This window comes from Acanthaster planci, linkage group LG17 (genome assembly GCF_054643075.1).
Source record: "Acanthaster planci isolate LZ-2023a linkage group LG17, COTS_SCS, whole genome shotgun sequence".
Classification (NCBI taxonomy): domain Eukaryota; kingdom Metazoa; phylum Echinodermata; class Asteroidea; order Valvatida; family Acanthasteridae; genus Acanthaster; species Acanthaster planci.
The window spans coordinates 9466955-9483046 of NC_141793.1; the positions used below are offsets into that span (position 1 = coordinate 9466955).

Genomic DNA, 16092 nt, shown 5'->3' on the forward strand with positions numbered 1-16092 from the left:
AGCGTTAGGTTGCCTTAATTTTCGCATTTTTTTCATTATTATAACTTCATTTTATTTTATACTGTCTCTGGTCAGAATTCATATTGACTGTGGGGCTTGCTAGAAAGATACAACTTAGAAGGGCAAATAAACACTTTCCGATGTTGAAGAATTTCATGTCTGTCCCGCGGCTCAATCAGTATGGTTCATATTTTGTTCAAGAGTGATAATTTTGCTCTCTACCGTTCGGTTTTCTTACCCCAAATTAAGAATAGGCAGTGGAGGAATATCCACTTGACCTTGTGCTCATTTGCTGATATTTACCTAGAAGCTTCACTAATAAAATAGCTGTAAAGGATAAAACTATGGAGGTACCTTTCTTTGTACACGCCTACTCCGTAACAACTAGGATCTGGATAATTTCAGTACACAGCGCTACTAGAAGCCAGGTCATTTGTTAGATAGAAATATACATAATAATTTCATTTTAAATATTTTCATGCACTGAGAGAGCCACAAGGTCACCAATTATGCATCTTTAATTTTCCCGCATTCATAATGAATGAGAAATCCCCTTTTAAACTTGCACTCCGGCTATAGAGTGGAAACGGTGGTGGAGGTAGAAATTCTGCTAGAATCAATTGCGGGTCCCCGCCGGCAGTGTGAACGCCGGGCACGCTACGAAGTAATGAGCAGTCGGTAACAATGGGGAAACGCGGCCCAGCGACGGTCAGGACCCGCGGGACGCCCGAGTGCGTTATTTCCATTTTTTGAGTGATATGCTGCTGCACTATAGACGTGTATACCGGCTGAATATACTGTACATGAGTACCTCGTGAATGGCAAGTCTCTTTTCCACTTCACGCAAACCACGTCCAACACTTTGTGGTTGCTGCTAGGAGCTCAGGCAGTGTGCTCTGCCTGTTCCGACAGCTTGCTTATCACATGCACAGTACCACTGCTGCATCAGAACCGGAAAATTACTACAAGCTGCGGTATCTACAAAGTCAGCCAGCCTGCGTGACGGCCTGTGACCAGAGCGCACCAACCCGGAAGAAACCGTTGTACTACATTGTAGGGATAACAAGACGTGCTCATTTGTCAAAGCGCACTAGGCCTTGCACGAGACACGGGGAAAACATGAGTACATGTATTCTCAATTATAGTCACACCACAGATTTCAAGCCAATCGGTTGCGTCTTTGTTTCCCCTTGCTCCTGGCTTGGCCGCCCGGGATTGTAAATGGACAAATCCCCAGTCGACTTTGATGGACGAAGAGTACTTTAGTCAGAGAATTGGCGGACGGAAGGCGCGTTGATCATTGGCTGTCGTTGGCACCATTTGGCCTTTTTGCGGCTTTTCTATTAGCCAGGGGTTCAGTGTGTCTGCGTGGCTGGCACTGACTCGGTTGTTACACAGGAGGCGTGTACGCAGCGAGCCATTTCCATTTCGTGTGGAGCCTTCGCAACACGTTGTACCGGGAACCCTGAAGGGGAACTCCACTGAGTGCAATGGGGGTGGATGTGTGACTGAAACCTCGTTCATATACGCACGTGCATGCTGGAACCCATGTCAATTGCCAGAACATCGACATGACACAGCATTCCTGTGCCGAGCTTGTAAAATGTGTCCTTTTGCTCGTGAGGCTTAATCTCCTTTTATTTGGGGCCATTCGAAATTGAAGCCTCAAAAACCAAGAGCGTGAGTGATTGGATTGATATAGTTAGCCACGAGATCAATGTAATTGTGGTGCCCGACCGAAATTGGGTCATCACCGGTGTTTGTGTACCGGTTGTCAGGCGAGCTTCGTTGCTTCAGAACCGAACCGACAGGAGGCACAAACGGTCAGTGATTGTTGGCGGTCATTCACATCACGGTCCGTGCTCACATCAATCCGGCCGGCAACCAAACACCAAATACTGTCGCTGCGTTCTTGCGACTGACACCCGCGGCTGTGGTAGCAAGGTCATACACGCTGTCGAATCCAGGTATGGATCTGTGCACGTGCTACAAATGGTTAGCCATTGCTCTTCTGCTCGGTAAGTGAAACTTCATATGTTTTTTTTTTATAATACTGCATCCTATCGTTATGTATATGCTTTTGGCTTCGAACCAGCTTTTGACTTTGGCAGATATTTCTTTAATGCAGTCGTATTTCTTTCCACGTTTCTCAGATTCTCAGAGAGGTATTTTTACCAGAAACCTACGTTTCTGAGAATTGGTTTCGAACAACATTCGTAATTGCTATATAGTAAATTTGGTCTACAAAGTACAATAGTGTCTAATTTACACTTTAGTTACAATTCCACGTAGATTTCCATGGCGTAAGTAGTCATACGGGTCTCCACGATTTTACTGACTGTGTTTTCTTGGCGCTTGTGGCCGGCCACCTGCTCTTAAAAGGAAGGGCCGTTGCTTAGCAAAGTGCTGTGCTTAGGCCAACACTGTGTTTTATTCGTAGAAGACATTTGTTGTCTTGAAGAGCATGCAACATCTGGATATTATTATGCCTAATGATCTGTGAACTGGATATTCAATTTTTATTTTGACAATTCACGTCATAAACTGCCATTGAAAGGGGCAGTCTCACGCGTGTGTATAGTTACCGAGTTACATGCGAAGCGCATTACAAAAGTGACACGTACGGCCTCAGCAACGGTGTCAAAACATTGCCAACTCTTCACTTGAAAATGGCCTTGACACTTTTAATTTTTTTAACAACAACATGATCGTCGCCCGCGTTGTGGTACATGTAGAATTTGAAAAAAAAAACAAACGCCCAGTTGCAGGGGGAGTGAACCCGATACCAATAGCCTCAATTCGAAGCGCCCATTACATCTACACAGGACATTAAGTCTGAAGTGAAAGATATGACCAGTGGGATTTGTCGCTAAATTCAAATTCGAAGCACTTTCATTCCTCTGCTGATGTAGAGAAATGGACTCGAGGAAAACTAGCTACAGCGTAGATATAACTCGCCATTGGCAGGACCAAATATGACAAAAACATAGTAAGTCTATTGGCTTACCTAATTCTCATATATTGTGTACTGGTTTAGGTCTGAGTTCGGCACTGCGCATTGGCCTGGCAACATGCCTCTTTTTCACTCAATAGCGTGAAAACCATTTTTTTCACATAAGAGACCGTGCAGGCATCAATGCGAAAATACGACTGCAAAAAGGCTAGGAGTATGACATTGCCAGGCGTATTTTTAGACCTCTTATGCTTAAATGCAAAAGGAATCAGAAATGCGTCGGGCAGTTTAAAAGGTGGGTGAGTGGCTACATGTCCTTGTTTAACGGCCATCGTGTCATTGATTGACACCTCTGTTCAAAATACTGCGCAGTTAAGTCCTGCTTGATGATGTTGGCCCTCCTAAACTCTCAGAGGCCTTTTTCCTGACATCGTAGAATTATTATAGACGTTTGTACTTTTCTGAAGAACCCTGCATGGCAGTTAATTAGGGCCTAGCGTGCTAGATGCAGTACCACCACGGATATATTAAATGACCAATCGGCCCTAGATGAATAATACTTTTTTTCATTTTGACGCGATGTCTTCTTTCTTTTCTCCTTGCCCCCGTCGAGTTACATGCGGAACCGTGACTCACCCACTGTTGTTGGCAGCTGGCAATTTCCCATTTTGACAGAGTCAACAGTTTTTCTCAAGTGGAGTGTGTTTGCTCTGCCATCATGGGCTTGACCAAACCTGACGAATGTTATCAGTTTGCGATTGGCGCAGCTCTGTATACATATCGTCCCGCGCTCGTTATCGGACATTTGCCAAGAAGCCCTTTCTTCTGCGACACACATGCTTTGAGTGGCAATTAAAAAGTCCTCCCATACTCAAAATGATGTGATTAGAATACAACATTTGGTGCGAAATATTTCTGTAAAATATAAACGTTTCGATTAGGTCGGTTAGATGAAGCGGGTTTGAACATGTCCTCGCCGTACCTGACCCGTAGGCATATACGCTGCAGTATGATGCACCGCATAGGCCTACAATGCTCATTTAAAAATCAATGTTCCCTTCTGAATTTTCTATGAGACGATCACAGGTGAGTGAGCACTAATTTGTGTTTCTACTCAGATTTGCATTAGTATTGGTATATTCCTCTATTGCGAGATGCAGCTACACGCGCGACTTTATCGGTCTGATTTTGTTGACCGACTTCAGTAGGATAACTTGACAAGACATTTTCAGGATAAGCAGCAGTGAATCGAGGGGGAGGGGTAGGACTTTGGAACAGCGTTCTTTGGCGAGAATTGTGTCTTACAATTATTTGCATGCTTATTCTCAACGAAGCCTACTTCGGCAGCCGTTCTACCCTCTTGACTCCGGGAGTCGTGAGCTGAATCAGCTTACCTGCTGCCTCGAGCAGTCAGGACTTCACTCCGTCGTGTCTGAGATCCAGCAGGCGTTTTTTGTCCAGTTTTCTTTCTTCAATCTATACCCTTGAGGGAATCATTATAGAAGAAATCACCAACCTGACTGTGCTGGAAAACCTTTATATGTTTCCCAGGCCTCGGTGGCCAGTTATTTTGTCCATGCGTGTTTTTGCCGGTCATGGACTTCACCCAGTGTCTATTAAGGCCCTCCTCAAGTACTTGAGTGGGCAATTTGAGTTGGTAAATTTCCCTTCACATTTCATTCTTAATGATGGAATGAACGGTCTTTTCTCTCTGAGGGGCTGCCTTTGAATCGGCATACGTTCTGAACTGGGTGTTCATAAAGCATTTCATTTGAAAAGTTTTATTTACTTTTCTTTTCAACAGGAGTGCCGTAGTAATATTTACTTGCTGTGAGTTGGTATTCTCGGTTTTTTTTGCTTGTCGATGTGTGAAATCTCAAGTCCAGATTTCTTGGCCTGTTTTATAATGCAGGACTACAAACACGCCAGATCATTTTGTCAAGTGTAAGTGGGTCATACTCCAGATTGACTGCATGACTCTATCAATTAAACGAGAGTTACGTAAAAAGCATTGATGATAACAGTTTTCGTCTGATCAGGTCCATATCGCTGATTTCAGGAAATGATCAAACGGTGTTTAACGGACCCCTTGGAATTTTTTGTGATATCAATTTGAAATGGAGCAGTGCCAATAGTCAAACGCTCACTCAGATGTCATGTCTTTTAGAGGCAGGATACTTGTGTAAACAGACACTCCACTGAAGCACTCGATTTCCGAAACATTTTGTGATAATTTAGCTTTGAATCGCGGATGTTTGGTGCGTATTCATAGCTGCTACGTAATAGTCTTCTGTATGGCTTACCCACCTCTGAATTAGCTAACTTACGAGGAGTTCTCAATGCAGCTGCTAGGCTTGTTAGCAACACACAGAAATTCAACCATATATCACTGGTCTTGCGTCAGTTACATTGGCTGCCAGTGAAATTCCGTATAGATTTTAAAATACTCCTGTTAACTTTCCACCGTCTGGCCCCCAAGTAGCCTACATCGGTGATCTTGGTGTTAAGGAGGCATCTACTTTCTGTTTACGTTCTAACAATAAGGTGTGTTTGGAAAATGCTAAGTGTAGAATGTTAAAAACAGGGGGGGTTAGATCTTTTCTATGTGCAGTCCCTGAACTATGGAATAAAGTTGCCTGCTGATCTCCAACAATCGCAATCCATCGCTATTTCTAAGCGTAAAGTAAAGACCTATCCTTTTAAACTGGCTTTTAACTAAGTTTATGGTTAATTTTTCAGTGTTTAAAATTGTAAATTGAAATCATCCTCACAAGTCTTACTTTAGCTTCTCTTTCTTTTTTTTTCTTTCAAGTCTTAACTTGGTGCCTTTGTGTGTTTGTGGGGGGGAGGGTTATTTGTAATACTTCCCATGTATTGATGTTTGTTTAAGTCTTTTTGACACATTTTTAAAATAAAGTACATGTAGTTTTATTGTAAATGGTCTTAGTCTTCTTTTTAAGTAATTTTAATAGTACTTTATGTAATGCTCGAACGATCATTGTCATGAAGACCGCGCAATACAAATGTTAATTTATTATAATTATTATTATTGCTTGAGAGATATTAATGTCTTTCAAACAAATGCCTAGCAACGGCTCTGATAATACCAATCCCGTGTTGACGAAACGAGTGCTAGCTGTACAAAGTACGTCGGAAACATAAAAGCTTATTTTATTTCATTTTATCTCTCCCTGAGCCTAGTGTCTTGCTCCTTTTCGTTTTGTTTTGCCAATGCACTTTTATGTATGAACAGTGACCGCACTGGATCAATTGAGCTGTTTGTGTGTGAATACGTATATCCTCTAAGGGCTCATGTAACACGGCCCTCATGCGTCCATTGTCATTGACAGATGAGTCGCATTATGGGTACTATGATTTTGCAGTGGCTGGTTAATCTGTTACTGCGCGGCGACAATTATAAAACTACGCGTTGGGAATTGCCATTAACATTAGCATTTTGTAAACTGTTATTGGAATGATCCGTAATTGTAAGTTGGCTGGTGGTTGCCATGCCAACCCTTTGCGGTCACAAATAATCTGGGGGTAAAATTTTCTTTATTTTAATAATAAACTAGAGCTTATCTCGTTACAGTTATTTTGGCACATTGAATTGGTTACGCGACCGAACATTTTAGAAAGTAAACATAACAATTAATATCTGTATTATTACCAAACTCGTAATAGCTATTCATTTTCAGTGACTCACCGGGGAACTACGTAAATCATTTCATCATCGGCCTGAGCGAGTAACTTGTCTTCTATGTAACTTAGCCAGGGTTTGTGTTCACGGCGAGACTTCCGAGGTGAATTTGGAGTTCCTGGCGTCATTGTGTCCCAAACTAGTTTTTACATATGAACTGAGTTCAAGCAAGTTGAAGGCCACTTGTTAAAAGTTGCGTTGTTGTTAATAGTTGTAAGAGAGGAGTGTAACGTGCTTTGAGTGCAAAGGATCGCTGGCCCTTGCCTCTTGGTATTCATTCGGCTTTATTCTCGTACTTGGACAACATTGTGCCCCTTTTATAATGCAGTTGAATTTAATATATAAAATTCTCAATCAGTTCAGTTTAACAGAACTTTTCTTGGGCCATCAAAGGACAATAAAGAATCTCAAGAATGATCACGAGGATTGTGGGATTCTAAGAGCTGGTGGACACGAGAAAAACGCTACTGCACTGGACTTTTTTTCTGGCTGCCCCTGTTATTGCATGACCCTTGACCTTTATTCGTAGAGCGTCTGCCGCTGAAGTGTACACAGCCCTGGGAAATTGACAAATCGGGTGTGATAAATGCCACAGGGATAGATTCAATTTGTTACTTAACGGATTGTCGTGGGCAAAACTAATTAGGATATCAAGGAAATCAGTCGCTGGGCCGAGCTATTCAATTTGCACCGCGTAAAACTGATCTGAACAGTCGCCACCTCCCTTCTGAAGAACCGCAATTTCCGTCTGGCCATAATCTACATTATAAATGGCTCGTCATTTTGACCTACACACGAATCAATGTTGGGTATACATTTCAGCAGGTGGACTGGCTGGGCCGTTGCTAGTTGAATTGTATCAGATATTTGAAGTAGTTTGTGTACCGTCTCGCCATTTGTTAGTTTGCCATTGTTGCTTGTGTGACCTCGCGCAAAATTTCGCATCGACACAACTTGTGAATATTGAATTGTAGCTTGCCGACTGATCTTTTCTAATGTTATAAGCTCTGCCGGTATGGTGTTGCTCCCCGTGAACCTGCACATACACAGTGACCTAAAGAGGAAGCGAACTTTGTTTCTAAACTGGCCTTTCGCACAACAATGGCCGCAAGCTTCGTGACGTTCAGTATCTTACATTTTTCCTGGTACACAGGAAATCCTGGACAAGGTTCGCAGCCTTGGCCGTGGTGATCACCAACTGCCCTCATGTTGTGAGGGGTCCGTGTACGGTCTAGCTCTGTGGTATTGGTTTCCGTGCAATCTCGTGCCCAAAGTTTTTGAACAGAAAAAACCTCCCTCTGCTATGCCACGAGCGACTTCACTGCAACAGCCAAGTGGCGTAAACCTATGCTGGAAATTTTGGTGTGGGAAAGGTGAGTGAGATGACTTGGGTGACCATGGAAATTTGAAAAGCGGGGGGGGGCTACCACATACGATTTACAGAGAGCTATGTTCATGATAAAGAATTACTTACGTGATGCGTGTCAATTTATACAGAATGGTACATTTATGGATTTTAAAAATTGTTTTCCCTTCATGGTGATGTTGCAAGCATTTTGTCGTTGGGAAATCCTAAAAATTCTTCACAATCTGCTCAATTTTTTTTTGCTCATCAGAAAAAGTGCCGGAGGATATCCTCCCCTCCTGCAACAGCGTACTTGGGTGTCAAGGAATCTCATCAACACAGGAAGCGGTTACTCGGCAAAATGTTCTCATTATTAACACACCACCCACAACTTCCCCAGAAGTGCGTGCACGTGTGTGCAATGTTACACAAACAGTTTTCCCGGAGTAAAGTTCATTTCTTTACAATTTCCAGTCAGCCATGGGAATAACCAGATTCGATTCCGCTTCCAATCTGTAGGGTGTTCCACGTGCTGATAAGAACTCCTCCTGAATCACTAAAAGGCATGATTACCAGTCTAATTTACACCCAGAACTTCCCTTTTATAGAAAGAGTTCCTCCTGCTTTCTGGACAGAAAAATAATTGTATTGGCAGAGGCAGCTTGGTTCAGCGAATGACATCTGGAAACTGTGTTAGTCGTGTTTGTTTACTCCAATCAGATCACCGACAGTGGCACAAACACGCAGTTCAGTAAGTTGAAGGGGACTTGATCACAGTCTCCTGACAAGTTCGTTTTGTTGTCCAAAAAGTAATAGTGTTAGTAAATGACGTCCCGAATTTTGTTCTGGTTGTGGACCCCAACTTAGTAATTTGAGTAGATTTTGCAATTTCAGACATAGTGGGAATTGATTTGTGTTCAATGAAGTCCTTTAAAGCTTTGAAATGGTGGGATCTAACCAATTCCGCCACGAAAGTCAGAAATAATGATATAATGAGCCCTTTCGGTATTCCAACAGTGCATGCTCAGCACGAGGTTATATTAGGGAACAGTCACGCGTGCGCACAATAGTCTGCCCATCGGCGGGGTCATACGCTTACTCGCGCGCGCTTTATTCCCAAAAGAGCCGGGGGAGGGCAATTTCATAGTGCTGCTTAAGCGAAAAAACCTTGATTGACAGATCAGGTTACCAGCCAGAGTTTCTTGTTTTGGATTTACCTGTCTTTTGGTTAGCGTGACAATCGCAAAGAGTTTGATTTGTTAAACAAGGGTTTTTTTGTGCTTAAGCAGATTCTGTGCTTATAAGCAGCTCTCCCGGTTGCCGGCTTTTTGAAATATTGAACTAACTCATTACAGGCCTCCTCCTACAATACACACAGGGGTGGCATGAATTCACTGTGCAGGGTGGGCGATGTTATTCAATGTCTATGACCTTCACTTTCCCGGAGCATGTCCCATGACACATTTTACTTTTAAAATCACTTGTTGACAAAGTCTCCCGACATTGTGCTCTTGCGATCTTGCTTGTCACAAAGACGGCCCGGCTTTATGACCTTTCTGATTTTGTGACATTTCAGTGAGGCATATTTTACTCGTTCGTATCCAACGCATAATAAACCCGTGTTCTTAGTTGGCTATCGGAAGTAAAAATGGAAACCATTCTGTGAAGATTTTTTCTTCTTGCTCGCGATACTGTAATGAGTACCATGCAAACACTGACAAAAAATATTTCTCCTGCCTGATTTACACCTTCGCTATGGTTTATGAAACCATGGGTACGTAGGCACGCCTGGCAGCGGCGTATCCAGCTTTTGGCGTGAGTTTGTATTCACATTCAAATCGTGGACCTATAACAATAGGGAACAATAGGGTCCACGGTTGCCGAGGAGTCCACGGTTGGAAAACGTGTACAAAACACATGGGAGGTCTTCCGAAAAAGTGAAAGTATGAACAAAAGAGGAACAAGAGGGAGTCCACGATTGAAGGCGTTTACACACTTGCAGTTTGTGTGTGGGGAGGGAGGCAAACTCAAAAGTGAATGTGGCTTCGGGCTCATTCAACATGACGTTGGGGAGAAAATATCAAAAGCCTTACTTACGGTCTCGACATCCTTGCTTTTATTTCGTGGTATTGTTTTCTGAGGATTTTGGTGCTACTATATGATAAATAAGCTGCTTTCCTGTGAAGTATTATTTATTAAAACAAAATCCGTCCGGGGGGGGGCAAGTCGACCTCCCTGCCCCCACTGGATAAGCCTACGCCACTGACGTCTGGTACCTTCAAACTTCAAAGAGCATGCGGAAAACATCCCAGGCTCAGAAGATCAGAACACTGGACTGGAACGTGCAATTTACAGCAGGGACGTTATAAGCGTTCGTCTCCCATTCACGAGGGGCATTGATTGTATTTCATTAAAGAGGGTACATCGTAGTTTTAAGAATTTGAAAGCTAAATTTGGCAAAAGTTACTCCCTGCTTTCATGATAAGCAAGTTCCTTATGATGACTAATGAACACTTGTACACGCAGAAAAAAATAATGACGTAAATACATGTAATGACACTGAGACTGCCATATCCATGAATTTGCAAGTCTTCATGTTGCAAATAACTACAGTCACCACACGAATCCTTGTTGTCTGACTTAAAGAAACACTCCAAAAGAGTGAAATCAGAGGCCATATAACGAATAACTCCTTTTTGGTTTGTCCTTTGTATAGCTCTTTGTCAGAGCGGAACCTTCACTCTTTTGGGGTGGTTTTTACTGTTTCTAGAGTGGTTTTTACTTTACTCATGGTGGTTTTTCACTCATTCGGAGTAGTTATATAAAGGCCTTGCTCTTTTTTTAGGGTGGATTTTGCACTCTTTTGCAAAATTCAGTCTCCACGGTGCGCAGTCGGTATCCATTGAACCAAACATGCCTTAGACCAGAATCTAGAAAGTCCTGAATGGTCATAGACAGGTCGACGCGTTTGGCGAAAAGATCGTTTTAAGTTATCCAGTTCATGTCAGTTTAATACCCCCCCCCCCCTAAACAGTCTTGCATAAGATTGCTACTTCTTACATGGAATGCCACCGGTTGAGGCAGAAGCAAAAGCGGCAGATGTTTATTTCAGTGTTCCCAGTGCTTCGGGCCTGTTGGCGACCTTCTGGAAAAAAAAATCTTAAGCGGGAGGTAGGTCCGCAGCTCGGCACTCTCTGCTTGCTCTGTTGGCGGTCCACCGGGGGCCCTGACCCCGCTCGAGTTTAGTAAACATTAGGATGTTTGAAGTAAATCCGTAAAAGGTTAATAATGTTCGGCCCAGTGCCGTCCTGTCAGTGTCAAACATACCTTGTGATTGCTAATACATGTACATGTAATAAGCCGTGCTCAGTGGCGCATGTAAAGGAATTGGAAACACACATTTGAAAGGGTACTACCACCTTTCGGAGGGGGCAGTTAGGATAACTTTACGAAAGAAAAAGAAATCGGTTTTTGAGGAAAAGAAAGTCCCCTTCTTTGCTTATCGAACTGTATTTTCCACTGGCTATGTTATAGCAAAATGGTAGATGTAGACGTATACTAACATTATTAGAACGGTTTGAACTCGATCATGTGGGCCACCACACCTTTGACAAATCCAAGATGATTCTCTTGTCCTTTTTGCCAGGATGAACATGGTTTTCGAACATTCGTGGGTACATCTTATCACAGTTTTGTGGCAGTTTTACATGTCCGTGCGCTTATGTGTACCTTCCGACTCGTGGGCAGAGGACTCAGGAGAGTGGCAATGTAAGGTAAACACAGTTGGTGAAAAAACACATATGCATTGTTCATTTGCTGCCCTAGCTGATTACTGAAGACATTCGGTGTTTGGGTCCTGATCACTGTGACATTAAAAGCTCTGGTCATACACTGTAAAAACCGCGAACAGAGTTTAAACCCCTTTCCCCCGACTTGTAACATGTTCAGATCAACCCACGGTGTGTTTTGATATTTTTTATTGAAATGTGTCCAGAATATGCTTGAATGCCAGTGTGTGTTAAGTTTGGGGAAACCGCTGAGAATTCAAACACGTTCGCAAATGCATGTCATTGGTGAAACGTGTAGAAAAGGCGGACACCAAACGTGTTTTGCACTTTGCAGTGAAGAGAACAAGTTCCGTTTGTCATAGGTGTTGACAAAAAAATTCGTACATTCGTACAGTGCCAGAAGACAAGATTGTTGCACTGAAAACAGCCGACCGGGATGTGTGGGTTGAGTCACTGGTTCAGTGACTCGACTCGAGTTCGACTTAAGTCACATATTTGGCGACTCAGCTCGACTCGAACTCCGACGTGTAAGTGATTCAACTCAACTCCAGTCCCTCATCAGAAGACCCAACTCTAGTGAAAGTTAATAAGACCCGATTCTGTAAAATAAAAGGAAAGTTTTAGCAAGATGTGGTGTAACCACATGTAAAAACCCAGGGCTAACTTTCAAAACGCAAAAAACTCTACTTTTTCGCTTGGTAACAACCGTCGTTTTGTGTTCTAATATCTCTGTCATGATTCGAGCTAAATATTTGACTCAACTCTAGTCGACTCTTTGCTTAGTGATTCGACTCGACTCGAGCCACTATTTTACCATGACTCGACTCGAGTGACAAAAATCGGGGACTGGTTAAACTCTGTTGGGTTCTGGTCACGATGGCAAAAACTAGCTCTTGCCTTATCGTATATTGACAAGATTATTGGCAACAGCTTAGCTATATCAATAGTTAAGCTCCAACATGCGGGGCCGCCATTCCCGACAAGATGTTTTTAGAAGTAGGCCTACCGTAAGCAGGGGGTTACAGGTATTGGTTCGATTGCTGTTGGGGCAGATGTCCGATTTTTTTCTATCTCTCTCGAATAGGCACCGAAAACATGAATCTTGTAACTGAAAACATGCCTCTTTGACAATGACTGCGTGTTGTTTACTGGCACTTGGGCAGAACAGGTTTTTGTCCAGTCGACATGTCAAGCTTTTGCCGTGAGTGTAGTATTCAGCTTTTGTTGTAATCCGGATTGCTGGGTATTTTAATGTCGAAGCGGCATTATCTCACTTGGTTTATCAAATCTGATTGATAGAACCATAGAGCTAGGTTCCTTACTCTACGATAGAACCCGACCTTCGTCGGTTCCACGTGTGTTGACTAAATAAGAGTTGACCGCAGCTGATGCGTGTGCATTGACAACGACCGGTTTAGGGTGATATGTCTCTCGTTTTTATCATTTCAAACACAATTTTATTAATATTTGCATGCGTGTGCTCGCATACAACTTCAGTGGGTGTTAAAACCGTAGCATGATAAGCCGTTGCTCCATTCTCTTGAGTCTAGCCCATTTGCAGTAATGGGTTTTGCTTGGATGGATTGGATTTTAAGAAGGACTGACCCGTGACGGTTGTTTGCCCACGGTATTGTGCCGTCCCCAAGACAACACAGCGACACAGCCGTCAACCATGTTGAGCTTGCTCTGCGTTGTCGTTGCCAACGTCCGTCATAAATCCAAACCATAGTCTGCAAAGCTCTTACAAACCTATATACAATAGGGCACACCCATTTGACAGAGCCATTACAGCAACCTGGTGTTGTTCCCCCCTACAAGTTTGGATAGCCCCAATTGGTGTCGCGATTTACAACCCGGGGATTATTTTGTTTGAAGCTATGCACGGGTTATTAAATTTCACCCTTGTTCACTGCAGTGAGTAAATTTTGCTTGTGGGTTACCTTGCCCGAGGACAAACTTTGCATGTGGTAAACGTACCATGCTGATGAAAGCAAAGCAGGAGGAGGTGTGTCACGCCAACCCCCCCCCTGTTTTTTGTTGATTCGTTATACCCATAGCAGCGTTTTACACTTGAACATAGGCCTATCGGTAGGTTCTGAAACATACCTGGAGATAATTTCTATTCTATGTATTCCTACACATGTCCTATATGTATATTGCGTGTATCGGCACGATACCAGGATTCGGGCGTGCCGTAAATAACCTTGGATGTGGCCTCAAAAATGGTGGAAAAAATACAGTGTAACGTGAAAGTCGCTGGGCAGTTAAACCCGCCTAGATGCAACCACATACACGAATCCCCAGGGTATCGAAGCCAGCAAACACTATCTCGTGCTGCCTACTAGATCGAGGCCTGACAGATACAGAAATTCACTGTATCCTCGGTCTGTTTTCCAGTGTTTTTGCAGGCTTTCCTTAAAAAAATATTTTTCAAGAAAGCATGAGATAAAATGGGACAAGGTCTTCCTCGGAACAAATTATATCAGAGAAACCGAAAATCCTGCCTCTGTTATGGCACTGCCTGAAAATGTGAGGTCGTTGCGTTCTTTTGTTGACTACTACTTCGCCGGGAAGTGGAATAAGGCAAGAGTAAGCGGCCTTGCCATTGTGCCGAGAATCGGGAGATAATAGTCGCTCTCCGGCAGCACCATTCGTCACCATTCATATACACTTGGCCTTTTACCATGAATCAAATTAGGAAGCAATTTTGCGGCCGAACAGTGGTACATCCCTTCACTAGGGACTTAATCCGTGAAGCAGCATCCTACTCCGGCGTGGTCGGAACGCCAAAACCATTAAATTCATTCTCCCGTCTGCGTCGGTCGAGACTGTGTCGTCTCTTCGCCAGGAATCCAGCACGCGAGTGATTATCTCATTTTCCTGCAATTTCGCCGTTCCCCGGGGAGACCGGCCCGGCTTCCCCGATCCATTAAGCCTGCGGGCTGGCCAAATCCCGGTGAAAATCGAGACACCCGGGGGATGCGGTTTTTGGTGGGGCATTTGTTGCCTTGGCAGCGAGGCTTTGAGGGGTTGATGTTTACTCATTTTCTACAGGAGCACCAACAGACGTGGGTGGACTTTTGGGGTTCCTCCAGGTGGAACTTGCTCGGTCCCGTTGCGTACAAAGGCAGATTGGATTGCGGTTGTTTATGGGTTAAAATGAACCGAGGCGTTTTTCTTACTCCTTCCAAATAACGGTAACTTAATCATACACTTTAAGTATAGACTTGTCCGTTTTACATGTAAAACACAGGGATCAAACGTATTTGGGGGTAGCACTTAATTTCAAAATTCGATTTCCCCTCCCTAGAACGTCTAGAAAATCCCTTTATTAAATGCATTAGGTCCAAAAAGGTATTAGGGAAAACACCATTACTGCCGTGGCAAAACACTTACTGGATAGGTGAAGACATCCTAATGATTTAAGTGGTACGTAACGCGTGCGTACCAACTACGCGTGAGCATGGTGCCTGGCCAACTCATTAATGGTTTCTGAATCTAATGAACCAACCACGCATGCCCAAAATGAAGCGCTTCCGAGGTCATTTGGACGCGCGTTCGAGGTTTTCACAATCAGCGCGGCCTTTCGTTGACTCGCGCGCGTGCTTTGCTCTCGAATGACCTTGCTTTTTTGAACTACCGAACTGGCTCATTGTGTCGTCCCCCATATTTTTAAGCCACAGAAGTACAGGCACGTGTAAACTTCTGTGTTACTTGTACACGTCTTTGATTGAAGCTAGATAGGAAAGACTCAACCTAACAAGGCGCCTTATTGAAAGCTGTTGAAAAGGTTAGCAAATTCCTCTGGTCTACTGCAGAGGGGAAAGGAATGCCATGTCACGTACACTACACGAGAAATCTGTTTACTTGAAAACAGTATTCCTGTCACGGGCTTCTCTCTATTCAGAGACTTCCCGGCTGTCCAATGAACGAACGGCACTCCTGTACAGTTAATGCTAAGTCGTATATTCTGCTCATCCCTAACACGTCCTCCGATTGTCACTGTACCGTGTCGCTCAACTGCAGCGTGTCCACAAGTCCATTTTCCCGCGGAAGTTTGAAGCCCCGTGATCCCTGGATCTTACTGAGTGCTTATTTGTTGATGGGGGAGAGACCGCTTGTACATTGATCGGGTGCGTGGCGCGAATATTTTTCTTTGCGTTTTTTTTTTACACAGTACTCTGAGATCACCGGGCTGTCGCGGGCTTTTACCGGTCGGCGTGACGGGGTTTTCGAAATCCATGGAAATTCGGCCAGGGTGTGTTGATGGGGAAATTAAATAATGCAAGCCTCGGCATCTCTGCTA

General features: G+C 43.6%; 1 protein-coding gene across 4 annotated transcripts in view; it reads left to right on the forward strand.

Annotated features, from left to right (window-relative positions):
* The first annotated feature begins 613 nt into the window (after window positions 1-613).
* Window positions 614-16092, forward strand: part of LOC110973398 (uncharacterized) — a 61931-nt gene continuing 46452 nt past the window's right edge. The window contains exons 1-4 of one of the 4 annotated variants that reach the window (XM_087147700.1): window positions 614-2018; window positions 7807-8026; window positions 8270-8749; window positions 11645-11766. In XM_087147700.1, the coding sequence (XP_087003826.1) occupies window positions 8673-8749; window positions 11645-11766 (199 nt within the window). In that variant the 5' untranslated portion in view covers window positions 614-2018; window positions 7807-8026; window positions 8270-8672. The remainder of the gene's footprint in view (window positions 2019-7806; window positions 8027-8269; window positions 8750-11644; window positions 11767-16092) is intronic. The other 3 variants (XM_087147701.1, XM_087147702.1, XM_022224215.2) reach the window with 3 other exon arrangements.